This window comes from Eschrichtius robustus, chromosome 13, assembly GCF_028021215.1.
Source record: "Eschrichtius robustus isolate mEscRob2 chromosome 13, mEscRob2.pri, whole genome shotgun sequence".
NCBI lineage: Eukaryota > Metazoa > Chordata > Mammalia > Artiodactyla > Eschrichtiidae > Eschrichtius > Eschrichtius robustus.
The window spans coordinates 81,400,364-81,425,903 of NC_090836.1; the positions used below are offsets into that span (position 1 = coordinate 81,400,364).

The 25,540-nt window shown below is 43.5% G+C and overlaps 2 protein-coding genes across 3 annotated transcripts in view; one reads left to right on the forward strand and one right to left on the reverse strand.

Moving 5' to 3' along the window:
• CCDC38 (coiled-coil domain containing 38) overlaps nucleotides 1–5,648 on the reverse strand; it is a 43,970-nt gene extending 38,322 nt beyond the window's left edge. Inside the window, exon 1 of the mRNA XM_068561421.1 lies at nucleotides 5,443–5,648. Coding sequence (XP_068417522.1) covers nucleotides 5,443–5,487 — 45 coding nt within the window. The 5' untranslated portion in view covers nucleotides 5,488–5,648. The remainder of the gene's footprint in view (nucleotides 1–5,442) is intronic.
• Nucleotides 5,649–5,712: 64 nt separating this feature from the next.
• Nucleotides 5,713–24,851, forward strand: AMDHD1 (amidohydrolase domain containing 1). 2 transcript variants are annotated; one of them, XM_068561482.1, is made up of 10 exons: nucleotides 5,713–5,893; nucleotides 7,653–7,759; nucleotides 9,150–9,214; nucleotides 11,510–11,787; nucleotides 13,861–14,086; nucleotides 15,070–15,194; nucleotides 19,857–19,950; nucleotides 20,558–20,718; nucleotides 22,725–22,847; nucleotides 24,203–24,851. In XM_068561482.1, exons 1-9 carry the CDS (start codon nucleotides 5,757–5,759, stop codon nucleotides 22,810–22,812), a joined length of 1,281 nt encoding a protein of 426 aa, XP_068417583.1. In that variant the 5' UTR covers nucleotides 5,713–5,756; the 3' UTR covers nucleotides 22,813–22,847; nucleotides 24,203–24,851. The 2 variants fall into 2 exon arrangements, with proteins under 2 accessions (XP_068417583.1, XP_068417582.1); XM_068561481.1 differs by lacking the exon at nucleotides 24,203–24,851 and having other exon boundaries at nucleotides 22,725–23,667.
• Nucleotides 24,852–25,540: the final 689 nt, after the last annotated feature.

The following is a 25,540-nucleotide window of genomic DNA, read 5'->3' on the forward strand; positions in this document are numbered from 1 at the left end:
TTTTTTAAAAGAACAACAACAAAAAAAGACAAAACCATTGTTTTCATGGAGCCTACATTTTAATCCCTTAGCATCTCTGAGCCTCAGTTTCCTTCCATAAAATGGGAATAACAGTTCCACCTCTTAAGGCTTTCATGAGGATTCAGTGAGGTTGTACATAAACAACCAAGCAGGATGCCTAGAATACAGGATGAATTCAGTAAGTGGGAGCTACCAGGTGCTAATAATTACTAATTAGCCTGTGATTTTACTCCTAGTGACTATAAACACAAAGATGAACAGGAGAAAAAGAAACTATGTTAAAGCGTATAAAAGAGAAAATATTAATAAAAACCTACAACATTGATACTATACTTTTCCAGATTACTGAAGTTTTTTCACAGGCATTAGGTTCATTCTGACAGGTAGAAAAGAAAGGTTGGTGAAAAATTGATAACAATCTTTTGGGTTGATGTATTTGGAACTTGGATGGCTAATACTAAAGATTTGTAGGAGATTTTCTTAAATTTATGCTCAGCACTCATCCCCACCCTTAAGATTCTGCTCACCTCTTTCTTGTCACATTTCCCCCCCTCTTCAATCCTTCTATCTATTTAAATTCACTCCCTTCCTCATCCCTACTCTCATTCCCTTTATCCTAAAAGTCTATCTGCAATAAACATCTTTATCCATGGGTTCTGGCACTTTTTCACTCATAGAAAAACTGGAAGTTCTCATTCCTCTAAGCCAACTGCTAATGGCAGACGTCTGCTCTTACTCCATCTCTTGGGTAATTCATAGTACATGTAAAGAGAATCAGTAGTCTCTAGAAGTTGTTATACTTCTGTATTTCCATATGTATTAATCCCCCTATTGATTAATGAAGGGTTGGTGATGAACGTAAAGGAGAAGAAGAGAACCAGCTATGCTTAGGAAGGGATCATAAAGTTCCCGAACTAAACCAATATGGTGTACCAACCAGGAAAAATAAGTAGAAGCTGGTGAATGTCTTTGTTGTGCAAAATAAAAATAGCAGAATGACTAAACAAAGGCTCTGTACCCAAACGAGAGGGAAAATGTTGTTGGATTGCACAGCAAATGTGTGCAAATTCACATCTAAAATACATGTACAAATCCAACTTCTGATGGATGAAAAAGATAAAGAGCTCAGAAAACCAGGGATTGAAAATGGTGGTGTGTGATTGCAAGCCATCAGTTTTAGAGGCAGCACAGGCTTGTGATTAAGAGCATGGGCTCTCATTATGCTCCTTCATCCTCACCCCTCAATTTCCCCACCTTTCAAAAGAGTTGGTAAGAATAGCACCTACCTTGTGGGATTGTTAGGGGAGTTAGCATATGTCCTGCCCTTTGGACAGCATCAGGAGCACAGTAAGTGTTATATAAGTGTAAGCTCATGGAGAAAGCACTCCAAGGAGGGAAGATACTTGGTGTGTTTGAGAAACAGCAAGGAAACTAGTGGAGCTTAAGCACAGTGAACGAAGGGGATTGACAGCCAAGGTCAAAGAGACAACAAGGGCCCTGTAGGTCATTTACTCAGTGGAATAAAGATCATTAAATGAATCACTCTGACTGCTGAGCTGAGAAGAGACTATAGCAGAGGTTGAGGGTCAAATCGGGAGACCTGTTGGGAGGTTACAGCCATTAAGAGGCAAGAGCTTGTCGGGTCTCTTGGGATAGTAGTGGAAGTGGTGAGAGGCGGTCAAATTCTATATATATTTGGAAAGTAGAGACTACATGACTGGCTGATGGTTTGGATGTGGGGTATGAGATAAAGAGCCCAGGAAATAAAGAATGAAGTTGCCATCAACAGAGACAGAGAAGGCTGTCTCTGGGGGAAGGGGTGGGTGGGAAGAGCAAAGTTTCAGTTTAGAACATGGTAAGTCTGAGGTATCTATCAATATTAGAGATCTAAGGGGATGTGGGTATAAAATATACTGTTCTTCCAAGTGAACACCATGCTGGTTGGTTTAATTCTTGCATTATTCTAACATTATGCAATCACACGTGGTCACTACATTATAGAAAAGGCTGAGTCAGGTCCTTTGATGCGTGTCATCGTAGGGGCAGCACGAATGGCACTGTGGAAAGACCCTGGCCTTTGGGAACAGGCAGGTTTGAATCCTGCCTCTGACTCCACCCAGCTCTTTCTCTTAGGCCTACCCGAGTAAACTCAGCGCACCTTAGCTGCTGCTTCTATCAAGTATGGATACTAATACCTTTCTTACAGCCTTGTTGCAATTTCCAAGCACAGATAATGTATGGGAAGTGCCTACTCATGATAGACTGATAAGGAAATAATTGCTTATACTTTTTTCAGAGTAGATATCCAGATCTGTCCTCTTTCTGGTCCACTTTGTCTTGTGAATAACCACAGCACTTGAAAAGAATAGGAGAGGTAACTGACAACTAGCTTTCCTAAGGAACCCTGACTTAAAGTTATTGAAACCCAGTCCTTTGAGAGGAATTGACCACCAATATCCATACAAATTTGGGGAATCTGACTCACCTTAGGGCTGATTCTTATTATTCCAATCTTTATGGAAGTGGAGAAAGAGGAATGGGGTTTTATAGTGTCCAAACCTAAAGTCCTAGACCAATTCTAAATGAATTCACAATAACAATATCTAGCACATGTTATCTGAAGCAGTTTGTGTTTGATTTTCTCAACAACTCTCTCTACAATTCAGTGAAAATGGATTTGCAGATTCTCTCATTAGGAGATAGAAAGCTCTGTTTGTCCCCCACGTGCAAATGAAGATTTAGACAGATTCTCTCAGACTCAATGCCTTTCAAGTTTTTCCCACCTCATTCCGCCCACTTGGACAAATACTAGGAGAAAGGGCTGTGAACTGTGTCCTGGGATAGTGCGTGGAGACCAGCACTAGCAATTTTTTATTTACAGGAAAGCCGGGGGCCACTAGGTCCTTGGCCTGCTCTGTGATCCGCCTCTTTTCACGAGGTCAGAAGCAGAGCGTGATGGTGAGGAAATTACCTTCAGCTTGACCTTTAAGGACCTGCTAGCGTCAAGCTAGCTATTTGGTATGGGCTTTTCTGTTGACATTTCTGACTGCACCTTTTGCAAACTGAAAATATTACTGGAGTTCAAGAGGAAGGAAGAGTAGGGGAAAGAAATCAGCCAATTTGAGTCCCATGATGTGAAAAGTACTTTGTAAACCAAAAAGTGTACAGGGATGCTGGTTATTTCTGAGGAAAAATGTGTTATCCTCACCCCTCTATAATTATTTAACAGTGACCGGAGGAGAGAAGTCCACCCTTAACCTCCTTGCTTCTACAAACTTCTTGTTTGCAGGGGCTTTTGGGGGAATGTTGTCTATCTGGACTGTAATCGGATACACTCAGTTCACCCACAGATATAAATTCCCATGAAGAAAAAGTATGATTTCTTTTAGACTTACCAAGAGCTTGTAAGCTTTAAGAACATGGTATATTCTTTGAAGGACTATTGGTTGAAATCAAATCTTTAACTTAATTGACCAGCAAGACAAATAGCAGGATTAAAATAAACTAATAGTAATAATAATAATAATAATAATACTTCTTTAGAGCTAGGCACTGGGCTGAGTGATTTACATTTCATCTTATTTAAAGCTCAAACAAGTCCATAAAGTAGAATCAATTATCCCCATGATATGGATGAGGAAAATGAGGCTTAGAGAAATTAATTGCCCAAGGTCAAATAGCTCATAAGTTACAGAAGTGTGATTACGACAAGTTTACTGAACCCCAAAGCCTTCTATGTTCCTATAATTTCACCCCATGCTTAGTTTATACCTCTAATTGCAAAATCTGCAAATATGCCTATAATTGCAAAATGTAGCAGAGTCAAGTCTTCAGCAGAAATTTTATAAACAAAATGTTAATATTTCTCTATGAATTAGTGACTTTATGTGTTTCTATTTTCCACTGTTTATTTATTTATTTATGGCTGTGTTGGGTCTTCGTTTCTGTGCGAGGGTTTTCTCTAGTTGCAGCGAGCGGGGGCGGTGTGCGGGCCTCTCACTATCGCGGCCTCTCTTGTTGCGAGGCACAGGCTCCAGACGCGCAGGCTCAGTAATTGTGGCTCACGGGCCTAGTTGCTCCGTGGCGTGTGGGATCTTCCCAGACCAGGGCTCGAACCCGTGTCTCCTGCATTAGCAGGCAGATTCTCAACCACTGCGCCACCAGGGAAGCCCCAGTTTTCCACTTTTCTATGGGTTGGCCAAAAAGTTCCGTTTGGATTTTATACTTCTCTTATAGTATTATTTCTCTGTATATATTATACCTTTCTTTTTAAAACTGTGAAAGACTCACATCTCTTTCTGATTGTGTGTCTGAGCTGTGAGTAATCTATGAATTTTTTCCCCCTTTAGGGTCTCTTTTATTCACATTATCTATTTAATTCTCCCCCCCTCTTCTTTTTTCTTCTCTCTTTCCTACCTGTCTGATCTGTCTCTTTCATGGCCATAATATGAAGCTTAAGTATATTCGTATTTATTGTGTTCATTTAAAGGAGATTTTGCTTTCTGTTCTTCGTTTTTAAATGGCTTTATAGTGACAAAAAAATGGACTTTTAGATTTTGTGGGTTTGCTGGCAGCAGCTTTCTTTTATCATATGTTATTTGCGTCCATAAAGTGTCTTCCTTTTGATTGTAAAGTTTTTGCTGGGCAGGGAAAGGGCCTTCCTATCTTTGAATGTCCTACCAGGCCTAACACAGAGCTTCTAATAAAAGTGTATAAACAAAATAAAATATTTGAGAAACTCCAAACCCAGTGCCTGCCAGTGTATTCACAGCAACTGACAGGCAGGCAGAGATGTGGCTAAGAATTACAGACCATCTTCCTTAAACAAATTTAATTTGGTCTCCAATCTTGGTGAGGTCAGGTCCCACCGGATACAGTTGCGGTGGGCGACACTGAGCTGAAACCAATCTTACCTCGACGAGTTTGCATTCAGGAGCGATTCCAACCTATCCTTCAGGAAGGCGTTAGGGGGAAATGGGCGAAGGCGCCAATCGATTTTTTAGTCTCGGCTCTATCCTCCCCTACCCCGCTCCCCCTTCATCTCGGGGACCGTGTGGTAGGGAATCCGGGAGCGGAGAGGGCCAACCGCAAAGTGTGCGGCACCCGCCACCGTACTCTCGGCCGCGCGGACCCTGGAGCGACGCCACCCGCCCCCCCTCTCCTCCCCATCCCCGGGTTCCCTCTGAGGGCGGCCCCCCGAGTCCCAGCCTGCCGCGAGTTTCTGGGCAGAGGTTTCTCCCCACTCTGTCCCCTCCCGGGACTCCGTCCCAGGTTCCGGCCCCTGCCCCTACCCAGGTCCCCCTCCTCCCCCATTCTGCCCCCTCCGGGCCCCCTCGCCCTCGGTGACTCCCTTCCGCCAGGTCACGTGATCGTCGCAGCCCGCCTTTCTCTCTCCCCTCCGCTGAGCCGCAGTTTCCTTACCTGTAAAGTGGGGACAGGACTCTCTACCACATTTACCCAGAGCATGACAAAGCGACCAGGAAAGAGAAGATTCCATTATAACGTTTATTACTAATCATCATTCTCATTGCTGATGCTCCTATTGCCGGCTCGATAGTGGGGGGAGGCGCGCATCCCAGGCGGTCTGGACTGGCAGGTGCTAAGACCGCCCTGCTGGCCCCGCCCCGCCCTGCTGGCCCCGAGCGGCGCCGCCTGCGGACCTGCCCCCTCTACCCACTGCCGCCGCCCGCGGCGAGAGCCGCGCAGCCTCCGCTAGACCTGCGGTGCGCGGCGACATGGCGGGCGGCCACCGCCTCCTGCTGGAGAACGCGCGGCAAGTGGTGCTGGTGTGCGCCCGCGGCGAGCGCTTCCTGGCGCGGGACGCGCTGCGCAGCCTGGCGGTGCTGGAAGGCGCCAGCCTGGTGGTGGGCACGTAAGTGGCCGCGCGCTCTGGAGCTGCGGGCGCCCCGGGTCGTGTGCTGGGGGGACCGGTCAGCCAAGGCCCAGCTTGGTGCTCTTTCTGTGACTTGTGCGCTGTGGAGGGGAACGCGGTAACAGCCTTTCCGCACCCAGGGAGTCATTGGCACGCCTGCCTTTTAGGCGCCTGTTGCTAATGTATTTGGCCGCCTCCGGTTGTCATTCAGTTGAAGAAACCTCTCTCAAGCTGCACATTCCACTGGGGAGCATCAAGATCCCGCCTCTGCTGATAAAATATAATTGCAGCAATCTGAAGGCGTAGGGGTTCTCTCCAATGCTTCTTGAAGTGCGGACGGGGGACCACCTGCCTCAGACGGCCTGAGATTTTTTTTTTTAAAGACAGACTTCTGATGCCGCACCCCCCCCCCCCATCCCCAGATCCTTTTCTTTTTTGCAAGTTTTACTGAGATATAATTGGCATACAGCACTGTATAGATTTAAGGTGAACAGCGCAATGATTTGACTTACATACATCATGAAATGACCACCAGTAAGTATAGTGAACATCCTCTCATATAGATACAAATTCAAAGAAGTAGAAAAAATTTTTTTCCGTGTGACCAGAACTCCTAGGACTTATTGTTTGAACAACTTTCATAAGTAACATACAGCAGTGTTTATTATACTTATCATGCTGTACATTACATCCCTAGTACTTATTTATCTTCTAATTAGAAGTTTGTACATTTTGACTACCTTCATCCAATCCCCTCCACCCCGTCCCCACCTATCCCCAGGTCTTTTGAATCAGGATCTCTATGGGTGGAGTTCTGAGATCTGAATTTTTACAAAGCACGTCTCCCACCCCCTTCGTCTGCACCCCAAAGCTTGAGAACCACAGAAAACGTTTAGATGGCGATGGTTTGGGGTGATAGATAATTAAGATTCAGCCACCAGAAAGAGAGCACATTTTCAGTTATTTTCATTTAAACTTCTGAGAATAAAAAAACAGCCAAAGTTTGGAAGGGTGGACTTCGAGTGGGAATGGGGGTTGGGTGCCCATCTGAATTGGAGAGCCCATGGCACTGCGATTACACAAGTCTCATCCCTTATCTGAGGCTGCTTAGGGTTGTGTAAGAGCCCAGCTTTTAGGGACTCTTGTGTGTGTTTGTTTTTAATTAACGAAGGAATAAAAACATTCCCAGTGTTACCGTCAAAAATTTGTTAAAATGAGTTAACAGAATTGCATGGATGTAGGAACCTAGGGCTAGTTGATGGCCATACTCCACGGAGTTCTGAGGATCCAGACCCCTACTGTCTTGCTCAGCTGAGCACTGCCCTCTTGCTCACAGGCACTCCAGTGTCCAAGATTGCTGTGCCATCTCTCATTATGGTGTCTACATTCCAGCCAGTAGGAAGTAGGCAGAGAAAACGATCCTATTGGCTAGAACTTAGTCACATGGCCACACCTGGCTGATGGGAGACACGGAAAGGTAGTCTTTATTCTGGGTGGTCATGCCTCCAGCTAAAATTTAGGAATCTAGCACTGTGGGAAAAGGGAACATTGATCTTGGGGAACAATTAGCAATCTCTGCTACACCTGATTTGACTTTTTGCCTTGCATGTGGCTAGAGTCAATTTCCAAAGACACATGCTCAAGAAGGAAATACAATAAATATTGACTGACACCAAAAGGCATCGATAACATGATCATCGGTCAAAATTTTCACAATATTTCCCCCAAAGTTAGTAATAATCTCTTGATTTTTATTCAGAGATGGGTTCATAAAAGCCATCGGTCCTGCTGATGCTATCCAAAAACAGTTTTCAGAAGAAACATTTCAAGAAAGAATTGACTGTACCGGGAAATGCATCTTGCCAGGTATTAACCTCTTTTTCAGTAAAGCCCTGAAAGCAGTTTTAGTAGTGTAAAGAGGAAGAGTAGTAGCTTGTTTTAAACAAGGTCTCACAATAATATGAAAATATAATAGCTACCATTTATTGAATTTCTACTAGTAAATGTCTAGCCGCTTTACAAACGCACTTACATGTTGAATGAAACCAAACTGCCCTGTAAGGTAAGTATCATTATCTACACACTGCAGATTAGAACACTGATGTTTAGGGGTGAAATATCTTACCCAAGATCTCTAAACAGGTAAAGGGCAAGCTGGGAATCACACGCATTCATTCACTCCACTTCTTCCCACTCATATGCTGAAGAGAACCAGCTGTGCTGGGTTTGGTTTCAAAAGCTGTTGGAAGAATTTTATTAATCCATGGCATAGGGGAGGCAAAGACAGCAAATTGCTCTCTGTAATTCCAGAATATACTCTAAATTTGTATAGAGTATGAAACAAAGGACCCATCTCCAGGCAGAAAAAACATAAATCAAAAAACCCTAGAGATTTCACTGAAGTTCATTTGTATCTTTAGTGATTGATAACAGAATCAGTTTATTAGCCATCATCTCCTACATTTTCTATGTTTTATGGCTTTATGTCATCCTCTGAAACAAATTTCACAAATTTTGAGTTCTGCGCAAACACAGAGGCTAGGATTTATACTTGCGTGCTGTGCGCGTCTGACAGAGCTTCTACTATCTGGCCCTTGGGGGTCAGGAGAGAAAGTCAGGGTGAAACCTCATGAGAAAGAGCAGAATATGGTAGAGAATATATGGTAGGGACTTTTGATTTTACTCCGATCAGAACCACTAATGAGCCATTTAATCCATAAGGCACTTTGAATGTTCTGGAAGGACAGACTTTACCAAATTGTACCGGGATAAACAAAAGTTTCAAGTGACCATTTTATAGTTTCTCTTGAATTAAAATATTTTTCTTTCTTAAAGAAAGATTCATCTTTCTGCTTTTATACTTTTCCTGCTCAAAGTTGAGTGTAGGGATAGTGTTATTCTTTTTCACACCCAGATTCTTCCTTGGTCATATAGTCCTTGGTTTTGCTCAGCTAATAGATTTGACATCCTGTTTTAAAAGGTTGCTTGGTGAGCATGGATTTATTGGGCAAAAGGAGCTGTATTTCTTTAGGGGATATTTTCATCATGTTGAGTCACACTCCTCCATTAGAGCCTTCTAGACCAACCATGCAGGGAGTCTTCTGGGAACCACACAGACAAATTCTCCCTTCTCCACCCTCCTCCAAGATGGCTGACCACCATCATGCTTTCCTAAGAACCGTATAGTAGAGTCTGCCTGCTGTCTAAGTGCTTTCTGTTTCTTAACTTTAAACGTGATTTGATTTATTGATTACAGGTTTAGTGGATGCACACACACATCCAGTATGGGCTGGTGAAAGAGTTCATGAGTTTGCGATGAAGGTAACTGCAATAAACAATGGCAAATCAAAATAAAGCACAAATATAGACGTGTTTTTCTAGAGTTTGTAGGCTGTTAGGCTTTACAACAAATGTCTACATGTCTTTTTTTTTTTTTTTTTTTTTTAATTTATTTATTTATTTATTTATGGCTGTGTTGGGTCTTCGTTTCTGTGTGAGGGCTTTCTCTAGTCATGGCAAGTGGGGGCCACTCTTCATCGCGGTGCGCAGGCCTCTTACTATCGCGGCCTCTCGTTGCGGAGCACAGGCTCCAGATGCGCAGGCTCAGTAATTGCGGCTCACGGGCCCAGTTGCTCCGCGGCATGTGGGATCTTCCCAGACCAGGGCTCGAACCCGCATCCCCTGCACTGGCAGGCAGACTCTCAACCACTGCGCCACCAGGGAAGCCCTACATGTCTTTTTAACGGATATTTTTACTGGCTTGGACTATGGAAATAAATTACAACAAAATTAACCAATTTATAGCTTGGTACCAAATCTTTATACTGTGCCCAGGGCTATCAGTCATTTCAAGTATAATAGTTTTCAAGATGTTTTAGCTGCCGAATCCTCCTTTTAAAATAGAGCTGACCTGCTTTGCTCACTAATTTCTCCTCTCTTTTCTTTTCCTCATTCCATCCCTTGGTAGCCTTTGAAGGGACTCCAGGAAACAGTTTGAAAATCACCATTCTTTGGGGTCAAACTTGGAAAAACATATTATTAATCACAAAAATAAAATGTCTTATATTGTTCCCGCTTTTTTTCCAGAAAAATGAGACTTATTAAGAAATATAAATTGTAGTCTTTGTCAGTCATTAATTAGCTGCAGTCAACCCTCAAATCCCTGGTTTGAGCCATTTTCACATTGTTTATTTCCTTGTTTTTAGTAGACTTTATTTTTTAGAGCAGTTTTAGGTTCACAGAACAATTGAATGAAACCTACAGAGATTTCCCATATACCACTGCTCCCTGCCCCCTGCCCAAAGCACGGCCTTTTCCATTTTCAACATCCCTGACCAGAGTGGTACATTTGTTACCATGGATGAACCTACACTGACACATCATTATCACCCAGAGTTCATAGCTTCCGTTACTGTTGACTCTTGGTGTTGTGCATCCTTTAGATTTGGGCAAATGTATAATGACATGCCCCCACCATTGTAGTACCATGCAGAGTAATTTTACTGCCCAAAAAATCCTCTCTGCTCTGCCTATTCATCCCCCTCTCCCCCCAGTCCCTGGCAACCACTGATCTTTCTACTGTCTCCATAGTTTTGCCTTTTCCAGAATGTCATAGAGTTGGAATCCTACAGTACGTAGCCTTTTCAGGTTGTTCCCTCCATGTCTTTTCTTCACACTGTTTTTTAAAAACCTGTGCAGCCTAACAGCTAAATTGGATTATTTCAGAAAAAGAAAAAATTTCTTCAAAAATTGTCTACCTTTCTCAACAATCTAGAACTGGTTTTAAGGCTTTATTAAATCATTGAATTTCAGAGCCAAAAATCAACCTTAGAGATTTACGGTCCAATTCTCTCATTCTATGATGCAGAAAGTGATGCAAACAGGGCCCAACCCATCAGGTTTTTTTTTTTTTTTTTAACACGAAATGAACGAAGATCATTTATTATAAAACCATTGAAACTTTCCTTAAAAGCTCGAGTTTGCAATAACTTGAACGTGACAGAATTAAGAACAGAAGGGAAGGGTGTGACTAAGGGAGCCCCCCAGGCCGGCACACTTTGTTTGCACCACACACTCCTTGCTGCCCAGAGTAACAGGGGTCCAGTGGGATCCCAGAAAGAGCCTCTTTATTTGCTTGAGTGACAGAGGTCAGGCCCGAAACTCTAGGTGGCCAAATACTGAGGGGTGGAAATGCTCTGGGTCTCCTAGTGGGGACTTGAATAACCACAGTGAGGTCCCTAATCGCCTAAGCTTTGCTTTCTCATAGGTACTGAGACTAGCTGGTACACACCGGGACTGACTGGGTTGTTAAAATACCGAAATACTTTTGTACCTGTTGGTAAACTGTCGCTAGCCTGAGGCCCCAAGTCCTCCCCACATCTCCCATTTCTGCCACCCCAGTCCCTTCCTGAAACACCTCTGACCCCTGTAACTCCCCACCACCCTGGCAGAGTAGGGACTTCCAGAGCTGTGTGCCCCACCATCCTTCCTGATCGGTTGGTGCCTGTGCCATGTCGATTGTCAGTCATGTCGAATATCACCCCTGTACGTAGGTTCTGTAGACCTGCCTGCAACCTCCCTGCGTTTTGCAGACCTAAGGGTGAACCGTGTGTTCAGTTGGCAGGAGCCACGTACATGGATATCCACCAGGCTGGAGGAGGGATCAACTTCACGGTGGAGCGCACGCGCCAGGCCTCGGAGGAGGCGCTGTTCAGCTCCTTCCGGCAGCGGCTTGGGTGCATGATGAGGGCGGGGACGACGCTGGCGGAGTGCAAGAGCGGATACGGCCTCAACCTGGAGTCGGAGCTCAAGATGCTACGCGTGATTGAGCGCGCCCGGCGGGAGCTGGACATCGGCATCTCAGCCACTTACTGCGGGGCTCACTCGGTGCCAAAGTAACCTCAGCCGAAGGGACCGGGGTTTAACTCAGGGTAGTGAGAACGCAGAAGGGCTCATGTGGTGCCTTAGTGGGGCTGCGTTCTCCAGGCAGTAAAGGGGCACCAGCACATTAGCTCTTGCAGAGGGACCAGTAGAGCCTTTGGAAAGGTGCTCTGATTCTAACCTTCAGGCATCTCACACACGTGGGTTTAGGAAGATGGGCCCCACCAGACCCATCCGTTTGCAAGTCCCTTAATAGTGAAGGAAGAGGAGGTGTTCAAAACTCTTGGTTAACAAAAAGAAATTCCCCTGATAGGTCCTTTAAAATGACAGATATTAATTTAAATAGTTTCCCATGACAGTGAGCACAAAGGCACTTCAGGAATTGAGTAACACCCCATGGGAGGTAGATCAAATCTTGAAGTCAAGATGATTTAGGGAGGTTTTTATTTTTGTTCATCTGTTTGCTTGTTTAGCAGCAAACATTTTTGTTTTATTGCTGTAAATGTTTTTTTCAGCTTTCCTCTTTATCTAAAAGGTTCCTCCTGTATGGATTTGCTATAGAGAATTCTCTCCCCTCCTGCTTCTGCATCTCATCTGTCCCGGAATTACTAGATCAGAAGGCCTGCAGTCCCAGAACCAAACGATCCAAAAGAAATCCAGGACTTGAAAATTCACAGGGTGTCTCTAAAGTCTTAGTGCAGTTTTAAGTTGTGATAACTAACTTAGATAATAAATGCTGCAGGCTTACAAAAATGGTTTAATCACGTAAATAGCCCATTTAATTAAATCATATTAATAATTAAATCATTTAAAAAATGTTTACATTTATTTCTGTGAACTTTGACAAATAAAATTTTAATGTTAATATTTCATTTACCATCTTTAATCAAAGGAACTAAAAAAATTAACATTGAAATTATTATGAAAAATTTACAGAACTAAGTAGAAAAGAAATATAAATACTTAATATTTCCAATGATGTTTGTTGTATGTTTTTAGCATTTATACTTCTGAAATTATTATGGCTTGAAACTGCACTAAGACTTTTGGGATATCCTGTCTATTATAGTCTGTTGTTTTTTTTTTTTTTTTAGTAGGAAAGACAATGTGACATGGCAGAAAAGTCTCAGGCTTTGGAGGGACACCAGACCTGGGTTCGAGTCTAGCTTAGCTACTTCCAGCTGGGTGATTTTGAGTTAAGTTTTGATCACTTAACTCTTCTGAACATTAATTGCTTATCTGTAAATCAGCTAAATAACACCCTTATCCTATATGGTTGTCTCGAGAATTAGAAACAGCATATATAAGTACCTGTCTCCTCAGAGTCCACCTCTGTCTACCCACCCAGATGGTTTTTGCTGAGAGCCTTCCGTGTGCCAAATACAAGGCTGAAGTTTTACAGAAAATTTCTCCATCTGCCAGTGAGCCTCTGAGGTCTGATCTTGATCCCCGAAGATAAAGTCTGAGGCCCAGAGGATACCAAATGACGTCTACATCCTGTGTCCAAAGTTATACGGCTAGCAAGTGGCGCAGCTCTGTGTCTGACTTCAAAAGCCCAGACCTTTCTCATGTGTAACTACCCCAGAATCTTAGAAAGAATTTCAGGGCCTCCTACTATCTTCCTCCCCTATGTCTGATGAGACAGAAAGCCTTAGGCAGATGCTTCTAGAAACAGTGTGGAGGAAGAAAAAGTCAGGGTAATAGCTTGGCCCAGGTAAGGGGCTCACGGTTGGGTTGTCAGGGAAGCATCCAGGATGTCCTCTATGTGTCCTTGACAAGAAGATTCAATTTTTCAGCCAGGCATTCCCAAGGCAACCCAGATGTGCCAGAATGGATGAACCATCTGAGTCTCTGCCTATAGGGTCAGTGTATACAGAAGTCTTATCGATACCTCTGCTGTGTAGGCTCATCCTGATTGCTAAGAGTCCTGAGTTGTAGCTTTGATCTTCTCTTCACCTTTCTGAGGCTTGGGGTCATTTACCTACAATTTCTCAGGTTCTCCAAGTGCCAAAAAAACCCTTTCTCCAATTAAAAAAAAAAAAGCAAACAAACTTGCCCACGGTAATCTCACTTTCTTCTTCCCTCAGAGGAAAAACTGCTGCTGAAGCCGCTGATGACATCATCAATAACCACCTCCCAAAGCTGAAGGAACTTGGCAGAAATGGGGAAATACACGTTGACAATATAGATGTGTTCTGTGAGAAGGGCGTCTTTGATCTCGATTCCACCAGAAGGATTCTTCAAAGTGGGAAAGATGTAGGGTTACAGATTAACTTCCATGGGGATGAACTCCACCCAATGAAGGCTGCTGAGGTATGGGTGACCTTTATGCATTTCCTTTGTCAACACTCGTGCTGTGGAAAACTTAATGAGTTTGTTCAAAGGAAGGAGTAACCTTCTGAAAAGATAGAGAATGGGGACATTTGTTTGAAATATGTGCAGGTTGGTGCGGTTGAGCCTTGGAATCCCAGACTCTTCTGCTGATCATTTATTTTTATTATTTCCTTCTGGTGATACTAGTAGAAAAAAGAAGTACCTTTGTGATCTCATTTACTAAATTCACAGCCTATTTTGATTGGCACGCAAAGCCACCCTAGCTCAGTCTGTTAATTCCACATGTAGCTTCTAGGGTCTTTCTGTGGCAACATCCAGAGGACTTTTAGTGGAGCATACCATTAATAGCCACAGGATGATTTTCAAATCTGTATGTCTTTTCCAGATTAATTTATTCATGCTTTCTACAAATATTTGAGTATCTGCTGTGTGCCAGGCACTCTCCTAGGCACTGAGAATTCAGCAGTAAGACGCACAAAATCCCTGCAGTTGGGGGTCTAGCTCTTTCCTCTAAGCCCTGGAGCTACCTAAACAACTGCCCTTGGGGCATAAATACAGATGTAGATACTCTACAGGTGTCTCGACCACCACACGTCCAATATGATCTCTTAATATCACGTCCAAATCTTGCCTGTGTTTCCTGCCCCAGTGAATGATGCCATTATCCATCTGTTGCCTAAGTTGAGGCCCTGGATATCATTTTGACTCCTCCCTCCCCCTCACCTACTGCATTTCAGCTAACCAGCAAGCCCTCCCGATTCTCCTCCTAAATATCTCTGGATCCACTTCACAACACTGCCCACTTCAGATCACCGAGCTTGTGCTCATGAGAGGTAGTTGGCAAGAAATCTTAATAATAGAGTGCTGTTTGTTTTTGCAGGAAAAACCATTTGCTGGCATGTTATCGATTTGTTGTTGCTGTTGGTGAAACTTCTCTCTGTCTCTCTGCCCATTCTGCTTAGCTCGGGGTGGAACTGGGAGCCCAGGCAATCAGTCACCTGGAAGAAGTGAGTGACGAAGGCATTGCTGCCATGGCAGCGGCCAGGTGCTCTGCTGTCCTCCTGCCCACCACGGCCTACATGCTGAGGTGAGGTTGTTTCTCCCCCCAACATGAAAGCTGCAAGTATAAGCTGTGGAGACACAGACTTCCAAGATGCCCAAATATTCATCACCCTTACAAATCCCTTAAAAATGCAGATCAGGAAAACTTAGCTCATGGAAGATGCTAATACTGGTATGATATTTGTAATGAATTACCCTGAGGAAGGAGCTTAGACCCAAATTGTGTTTGAGTGGTGGGATTACTGGGGAGAGTGGCGCTTTCTTTTTCTTTCTTCCTCATTTTTGGAATTTTCCAATTAAAAAGCAATATGCATTACTTTTATAATTAGAAAATAGTGATATAGGCTTTATACTTTAAAAAACATGCATAAGATATTAGGGATATTTCACAGTATTCTGAATCTGAATGAGCTGCTTTCTAAGAGGATACAAGTGGGGACCATAATCCTCATAAATCCTGGGAGTGGGAGGAAAGAGGAGATGTCTAAGTATACTTTGTGGCATCTCCCTGGGGCTTTGGCCGTGTGCCCTCAATGGATTGAGCCCATGTAGTCCATCTTTTATGCCTGAGGGATTGGAAAAACAGGTTCAAGTAACTTTTATAAGGGAGAAGAAAGGAATATTGCAGTGCTTTTTTCAAATGTATTATGATTTTATACACATGTATATAAAATATTATACATTTCTCTCATTACTATTCTCTTAAAGAGTAGACATAATGTAGGTTACCGTCAGGAAATATCCATCAATAACGATTCTCAGTATGATCAGCTGCTTTTCTTGCAAATCTCAATAGTCGTCAGAGTCATCAATCAAGACTTAATCTGGTTAATTTTCCACCACCCAAGGAATACGTTTTTACAAAAGAAAAGGATTCCTTTAACTCACCTTGAATCTCTTAAGACAGAGCAAAAATCTGCGACTTGTGGTGCTGGAGGGCAGTTCAGCATTAAAAGTCTGAACTTTGTCCCTATGCCAGTGGCAGCTGCCACGTGCTGTCACCACAAGATGGGTTTAGCATCCTGTTTGGATGACAGGGGCAACCAAAGAGAAGGCCACGCTCTTCTCTGGCTTCTCTGTTTCTGTATTTCTCTGATCTCTCCATCAGGAGGAACCTGCAGGTTTCCCCGCTGCGCCCTGAACTCTCTTGACTCTCATTTCCAGAATAACCATTGCCTTATGCCACTCAAGGGCTTCTTTTAATCATTATTTTATGCATCTTTGTGTATAATATTTAAATTTATTCAGGACACATTCACCTTAGTTTATCTGGAGCCCCCTTTATAATTTTACTGCCTTGTACATACATATATTTTTCCTCCTTAAGTAGTTCGGGAAAGGGAGGGGAGGCCATCAGAGTGACCGGCAGGGCAATTTTAACGTCTACCCTTTCCTCACTCTGTATCTCTGCTTCACCCACCTCTCTCACACATTGTCCTAGCAGAGAAACACTATTTTAAGTGGTCCTGGAAACTGCCTGTCGTAGACTGGGAATGCTTCAAGGGCAAGTGTCACCTCTGTACCCCCAATCCTTGATTAATTTCTGTATTCAACATGCGTGTTGGGGGCCCACTACTTGTCAGGCACTGTTCTAGGCACTGTGGATCCAGCCACAAGTAAAACAGAGTCTTGTCCTCAAGGAGCTTACATTCTAATGGGGAGAGACAGACAATGTGCAAACCGACCAATGAACATAGAAAATGTCAGGTGATGCTTGGTGCTGTGAAAACAATCCAAGTGAGGCGAGAGGATAGAGTGTTTGAGGGGAGGGTGCTGTGTTTTTAGGGTGGTCAGGGAAGGCTTTCGGAGGAGGAGACATTTGGGCAGAGACCTCCAGGAAGTGAGGGAGCAAGCCATATCTGGGGGAAGGAGCCGGGATAACTAGAAGAGTGTTCTGAGTGGATGGACGGTGAGCGCAGTGGTAGAAATGCACTGAGAGTATTTGAGGAACAACAGAGTGAGGCCAGAGAGGCACAAGCCAGGCAGGGAGAGATAGGAGACGAGGCCAGAAAGAGGGGCAGTTCTTGAAGGGCTGAGTTCATGGTGCAGACAGGAAGCCCACGGGAAGCCACTGAGAGTGGTTAAAAACACAGCGACATGATCTAACTTATTTTTCTAAAAAATCCCTCTGGCTGCTAGGAAGAGAATATATTTTAAGGGGCTTGAGGGTAGAAGCAGGAAAGCCAGTTAGGATGGTCTTAACAAATATCCTAGCAAGCAATGATGGTGACTTGGATCCAAGGTGGTAGCAGAGGGATATAAAAATGAGTTGGATTCTGGATATAGTTTTAAGGGGGAGCCAACAAGATTTTCTGATGGGTTGGATGTGGCCTGTGAGAAACGACTCAAGGATGACTCTGAGGCTTTAGTACGTGGCACAGAGTTTTCACTAATGGGATGGTTTTAGAATGACTGGCTGAATTAATGACCAGGCAAGTTTTATTGATCTCCGTGTGTTAGATACCATATGCTTTTCATTGAGGCTGCCAAGAAGTCCCTGTATTTTGAGGAGAAAATAAAACTGAAGTGCAATGCAAACACAATAATAAAAAATTAAAGAATTCCTTTAACAAAACATAATCGATCAGCTATTAATACTAGGCACTGTGCTGGTACTAGAGACACAATGGTGAATCAGACACACATGGTCCTTCATGGAATTTGCAGTCTAAGCATATGAAACATGATAAATGAATAGACAGTAAGACCTATAGAGGTAATGAAAAGGATAATCACTTCTGGCTGAGTGGCCAGGGAAAGTGAGCATGGGTGGGCGAGATGTGAGCTGGGCCTGGGAATATGAATGCATTTCAGGGAGGGGTGGATATTCTAGGCAAGGAGAACGGCAGACTCAGAAATGTACAAATAGAAAACCCCAGTGGTTCGAGGGCAGTATTGGGTAGGGCAGGGATGAGAAAGGAGGCCCTGAAAGAAGTGTGGGCTCAGCTTGTGGGGAGCCTCGAATGCCAAACTTAGGTGGACTTTGTATAAAACATAAATAAAACCTATTCTGAGCACAGCTATAAAGTTATTCTTTTTTTTTTTAAACAATGGTTTCATGAGCAGTGATGGGGGCCTCTGTGTTTTGTTTTGTTTTTTTAATTTTTATTTATTTTTATTTATTTATGGCTGTGTTGGGTCTTCGTTTCTGCGCGAGGGCTTTCTCTAGTTGCGGCAAGCGGGGGCCACTCTTCATCGCGGTGCGCAGGCCCCTCACCATCGCGGCCTCTCTTGTTGCGGAGCACAGGCTCCAGACACGCAGGCTCAGTAATTGTGGCCCACGGGCCCAGCCGCTACGCGGCACGTGGGATCCTCCCAGACCAGGGCCCGAACCCATGTCCCCTGCATTGGTAGGCAGACTCCCAACCACTGCGCCACCAGGGAAGCCCAAAGTTATTCTATTCTTTGCCGTATTTAGTACACTCCTAGAATATAACAGTATCATTCATTCATTCAATCAAAAATATTAATTAGCCAGAGGCAGGACTGGGTGCTGGGACAAATTATAAGAAAAAGAAATCATCCTTTCAGTGATCCTTAGCCCCTGCTGGACTTTCCAGCAGAGGGGCAGCTGTAGTAGTCTCAATACTTTACAACCAACCGATCAATCAAATTGAACTGAAGGCTAGAGTAGGGTCTCAAAGGAGGGGTCAGGGTTACCCTCAGGAGCTTTTTCTAAAGACAACTCCTGGGCAGTACAGGTTCATAATGGCTGAGCACCAGTCCACTATCATTGTCATGAAACAGTAGCTATTGTCTCTAAAATGGAGGTGTGTGGGGTGCTGGGGAAGCCAGAGGAAATGAGGGCCAACAAGGTGACTGGGAAGGCTTCCCAGCGGAGGTCTCTCCTTGACCAAACTTTATTCAGGCTCCTCTGAGCCCCTCTCTCCAATAAGCCTCAATCTTGCCTATAAACCTACAGACTCTTAGCACAAATGATTTTGTTTACCCACCTTCCCCAACATTATGAGACTTGAACAAACACTGGCATAGTTTCTAACAGCTCCACGATGCCTCCCTAGAATGAGCCCAGGCCCCCTTAGAATACCTGTCTGAGAAAGCCCAACCTGCCAGGAAAATTAACTGTTTGTTCCAGTAAAGCCTGGTGATAGTAGATAGGCCTTTGAACTGCCTCTTAGAGCAGTTACTTTAAAAAGCTTGCAAGGAGGTCAGGGAGATACCCAATCCAGGAAGGAGCACAAATATTTTACATATTAGTTTCTTGGGCCTTCAGAAATTTGAAGGACCTATAATAATGTTTGAGACCCCCTCTCCCCCCCAAAAAAGGAGAGGGAGAGATATGAACAAAAAATTGCAAAATGTTAATTTAGAAAGCATTATTTAAACCTCATTGTTTATATTTGGGAATCAAAAAAAGTTTATTACATTTGAAAACAATTTTAAGTTTTCTCCCTTCGCAAGAATGTCTGAATATGTATAAAGATTGTCATGATAATCCCAAATTTAAAAAGTTAGCTATAGTTAAGTGATTTCAAAAGCAGGATGATAAAAATCAGGAGTCCTGGGGTTCTGCTGGACGCCACCTCTAATCACTTAATCTTGAGTTTCTGTTTCTTCTTCCAGAACACGAAGGGGTTGGATATCTTAAGTCTGCTTCAACTCTGAACATCTGTTCTTCAAAAGTTCCACTTCTAGAGACTGACATCATTTTTTTCCCTCTCCTTAGACTGAAGCAACCTCGAGCCAGGAAAATGTTAGATGAAGGGGTAATAGTCGCTCTGGGCAGCGATTTCAACCCTAATGCGTATTGTTTTTCAATGGTAATTACTTTTAACGTGCCTTTCATAGTCTATGAAACTTCTACCAAGCATATAAATAATTTAAAAATATTTCACTAACTGTTAAAATGTTTCAAAGATCTGAAAAGATTTTCCTGTGGAACAAGAAAAGAGTGTGGACAGCAGTGTAATTGGATATTTCTGTGCCACTTGAATGCCTCCAGGCTGAGAGAGGAGAGAGAAGGTTCTATTGATACTATGCTTTGACGCAGCCTTTGGGCATTGTGGTTTTACAGTAACCTATTTCCCCTCTCAGAATTGCATAAGCTCCAAGAAGTTTAGTAAGTTTTAGTAAGTAAGTGTGGAGGTGAGCTTCATCTTACACAGTAAGTGGCCTTGAAAAGTAATAAATAAATATTAAATACATATAGGGGGTGGGTGGGTAAGTAATCTCTATAATAAACGAATCTTTCCCAAAGCATAAGAATCTTTACGTGTAAATGTAAATTTCACTTTTTTCTCATACTAATTTAGTCAGCTCCACTTATACATTTAACTATCATTATTTGTTGTGCTGTGTTGAGAAATGTCCTAGGTGGCAGCTGCTGTTTTGTTGCTTTTCTCCAATGCTTTTCTTTTCCCGTCTTAGCCGATGGTCATGCATCTGGCCTGTGTGAACATGAGAATGTCCATGCCCGAGGCCTTGGCTGCTGCCACCATCAATGCCGCTTATGCCCTGGGAAAGTCTCACACTCATGGATCTTTGGAAGTAGGAAAACAGGGAGATCTCATTATCATCAATTCATCCAGGTGAGTGTTCTCCCAGCTGAGCCATTTTATTGTACACCCACTGTAATATGGAGACTTGGTTTAAATCCCTTTTCCACTCATTATTAGTGTCAGGCTCTGTATAAGCTCAGCAGCTACCCTGTCTTCTCAGTGTCACCCCTTTCTAAGCAAAAAGTCTCCCTCCAGGTCCTAAACTGCAGGGTAGACCAACTTTTCTGGTCTCTTCATCCATCTTATATCTTTCATAGATCTCCAGGTTTCTGCTCTGTTTACCTGGACTTTGGACTTGTGCCCTCTGGCCTGTGTTTGTTTTTCTTCTTGGGTTCTGACCTTTTCTGCTTGTGTTGGGCCATGAAGGTCCCAACTCTGGCTTGTCATCCTGGTGCTGATTCATTACCTCTCTGACTTCTCATTCCTGCTGGATCCCAAAAGCCTTGCTTCAGTTTTCCTGCCTCTTGTTTTGTATTACTCACTCACAGCCTGCTGCCTCCTGGGTCTCCAGTGTAACAAGTTGAGTTTTATTGTTCTAAGTCTTAAAGTTGTGAATCCTATGGTGTCTGGACCCTAGCAAGCCTCTGCCAGGCCTTGGACCTCATGTTCCACAGAAGAGAGTGGCTCCATAATTCTACTCTCGAGGGTCATAAGCCATTGTCTCTATCGAAAGTGATGCTGATGTTACCATTCATGCATCATTTAACTAAAGCAAAATTTTTTTTTTTTTTTTACTGTTCCAATAACACTTTATTTATGGACATTGAAATTTGAATTTTATATAATTTTTATGTCACAGAATATTATTGTCTTTGTTTTTCATTTTAAGTCATAATTTAGAAAACCCCAAACAAAACTATCTTAGCTTGGGGCTTCCCTGGTGGCTCAGTGGTTGGGAATCCGCCTGCCAATGCAGGGGACACGGGTTCGAGCCCTGGTCCGGGAGGATCCCACATGCCGTGGGGCAACTGGGCCCGCGAGCCACAACTACTGGGCCTGCGCGTCTGGAGCCTGTGCTCTGCAACAGGAGAGGCCGCGACGGTGAGAGGCCTGCACGCGCACCGTGATGAAGAGTGGCCCCCACTCGCCGCAACTAGAGAAAGCCCTCGCACAGAAACGAAGACCCAACACAGCCAAAAATAAATAAATAAAAAATAAATTAATTAAAAAAAAAAACAAAAAAACAACGATCTTAGCTCAAGAACAATAAAAAGGAAGCATCAGGCCAGATTTGGCCCACAGACCACAGTTTGCCAACTCCTAGTCCAGAACAGTGGTTCTCAAAGTGCAGTCCCAGCAGCAAGGGCATCCTCTGAGAATTTGCTGGAAATGCAAATTCTCAGGCCTCTTGGACAGTCTACCAAACCAGAAACTCCAGGAGTGGGCCTAGCATCTCTGTCTTAAAAAGTCTTCTAGGTGAAAAAGATACATGCTAAAGTTTGAGAAGCACTGATCTAGAGTCATTGTTCTAATGTGAATCAAATATTTTACGAACAAATACTTAATATCATTAAACAATATTGGATTTATCATAGACTAATTATCATGGTACTCTACCACTTTTTAAAAAGGTCGAATATTAACTACTAAGTGTAAACAAATTTTTAGAGAATGTATTTTGAAATTAGCATTTATTTTTTTTTAATTTTTTTATTTTTTAATTATTAGCACCTTTAATTATTATCTATTTATTTATTTATTTTTTTGGCTGTGTTGGGTCTTCGTTTCTGTGAGAGGGCTTCCTCTAGTTGCGGCAAGCGGGGGCCACTCTTCATCGCGGTGCGCAGGCCTCTCACTATCGTGGCCTCTCCTGTTGCGGAGCACAGGCTCCAGACGCGCAGGCTCAGTAACTGTGGCTCACGGGCCTAGTTGCTCCGCGGCATGTGGGATCTTCCCAGACCAGGGCTCGAACCCGTGTCCCCTGCATTGGCAGGCAGATTCTCAACCACTGCGCCACCAGGGAAGCCCAAAAATTAGCATTTATTGACAGAGTGATAATTTTGACTTGTATCCATTTATGTTTGATTTCTTTCTAGATGGGAGCATTTGATTTACCAGTTTGGAGGCCATCACGAATTAATTGATTATGTTATAGCTAAAGGAAAAGTCATCTATAAAAAATGATTGATCTGTAAGGAAAGAGCACACGGTTCTACTGTGTAAGTCAGTACAGTTATATTAAAAGTTAAAATACCTTAGTAGTTTACCAGAATGATGTCACTTAAATCTATTTCTGTATTTTGTTTACCCACTTGAAAACCCCAGGGGATTCACTTATTTTAACATGTGCACCTGGACGTATAAGCAAGTAAACCATTTGTGATGATAATCTCAAAGGATTAAATTACTTCACAAAGATTTTCTATAAATATTCTGCAGATTAATATGATGCAGTATCACAGAAATGCCTTTGTGGGGAAATGCAGATTGGCAAATAGGTAGACATGGCTTAAAATTCCCATTTTGTTTCTACTTTTCAAATTTCAATTCTTAAACTATATTTACTGAAAATTGGGGAAGGAAGTGGGAAATCCAAGTCAAATGCCACAAACTAAGCTAAAATGTAGCCATCTATAATAAGCAAATAGTTTTTCTTTTCCCCACGCAGTTTGTCTTTCTAGATGCTCTTCGAATGCCTTAGGGTCCTCTGAGGGAGGGTGTTCTTCGGTTTTCTTCTCAACCCTTGCAGTAGAGCTTCACAGCAGAGCTCAAGACTTGTCATTTTGTACACAAGTACAGGGACCTTCTTGTAATGGATGCATTTTGACCAAATCCAATAATGTAATTTTTAAAAAAGTTTTAAAGTTTTTGATTCTTCACATTACAAATGTATAAAAAAATCTATAGCTCTCAATAAATATTTGCTGTCACTATTATTGTTGTTGTTTACAGCCCTGGAAGCCAATCAGTGGTGTTGTCTATTAGAACCTTTTAGGAAATGAACAAATTACAGAAGAAAGTGGATTACATAAAGAAAAAGAGGATGATTATATAAATGGGTGTTTCTAAAGCCATGTGTTTACTTGAAATGTTTTTAAACGCTTTGATCATTCTTACAATCACAACTGCATGATAAAACTTTGTCCTATTTATGAAGAAATGACTAGAGAAGTAAACATTAACTACCCATATTATCACCTATTTCAAGTTAATAGAGCCTGAACCAATGAGGCTTTACTGTATTCAACATAGATCAACTCAAGATACCCCTTGTCAGAAGGTTAAGGGTAACAGGGCACATCGCTATCACTGGCTAGTAACGTGGGGTATCTGGAGCTCTGCTCCTCACGTGCTTGGCGAAGAAGCCGTGAGGGGAGTGTGGGAAGCACGAGTTGCTGTGGGTGACGCCTCCCCTATGACCGGTCTCCTAGTCGATGGTGGGAGTTCGGGATGCAGGAGATACATATAAAGGCCAAAGCTAAAGATTAGGTCTGTCCTGGAACCCAAGCCATGTAGAAGTATATCGTTATACCTATGGAATAAAAAGGTGAAGCACTTCCTATTTTCTTTCTAGGAGATATTCACTCTACACAAGTAGTGTTCATGTCTTTTTTGAATGAAAGCAGAAGAAGATACCCACCCGGAACTGCCTTAGTCCTCCCAGGCCAGTGTCCTGTAAGCTCTTGCAACTCATAGGAGCTGGCTAGAAATGCAGAACTTCAGTTCTACTCCAGACCTGCTGAAACAATCTGGTCTTAACAAGCCCACAGGTATTTGTATGCCCTTTCAAGTCTGAGAAGGGCTGTGGTCTAGACCCTAGCCACGTGGACTTTCACACTGTGCCTCAAAATCGCCATTTGTTTTTGCTGCTCCAGGCCTTGCAGCACTGTTCGTCTGCCTGGAGTGCTTGCCCTCTCTTCTCTTAAGTGGGAAATCAGAGCTAGTCACTCCCCCGACACCAGGCTCCCATCCCTCTATGATAGCCTCTATAGCATTGCAATCAAACTGTCTTTCCCTTTAGATTGTGTGTTGGTAGAGGGCAGGGGCCTGGTCATGTCCGCAGGATCTAGCGTAGTGACTGGTTCATAGTAGGTGATCAGTGAATGAATTAATGAATGGCTGCACAAGCATACATACGGTCCTAGTGAAAAAAACTGCTTATTAAAACACACCCAGCAGGCCAACCCAGGAATGCAGTGTTAAGGAAAATACTTGTTATGTGTATTGGAAAAAGCATATGAATTCCTTAATATAATGGATGATGCTTATGGGGGAGTAAAGTGGAAAAGCGAAACCCAGCAAGAAACAATTCCATGGCTGGGTGGGAAGGGGCATGGCCATCCTCAGCCCGAGAGGTTGGAAAGATTTTGATGTGAGGGAAAGGCTCCGGAGATGGAGCATCATGGGGTGTTCAGAAGGGGGGGGCCCGAGTCCTCCTAGAGTGGAGGGTTCAGTGGGGGCGGGGACTACAAGGTCAGGTCGACTCAGGTTGGGTCTTGGTTGCTGCGCGCGGGCTTTCTCTAGTTGCGGCGAGCGGGGGCTACTCTTCGTTGCGGTGTGCGGGCTTCTCATTGCAGTGGCTTCTCTTGTGGTGGAGCACGGGATCTAGGCGCACAGGCTCCAGTAGTTGTGGCACGCGGGCTCAGTAGCTGTGGCTCGTGGGCTCCAGAGCACAGGCTCAGTAGTTGTGGCGCACGGGCTTTGTTGCTCCGCGGCATGTGGGATCTTCCCGGACCAGGGCTCGAACCCGTGTCCCCTGCATTGCAGGCGGATTCTTAACCACTGCACCACCAGGGGAGTCCCGGAACTTCGTTCTTAAAGTCAGGGTAAGCCACTGCAAGTTTCTGAACAGGTTAGGCCCAGGACAAGAGTGTTGTGGTAGAAAGAGTAATCTGGTTTTAGTGAACAGAGT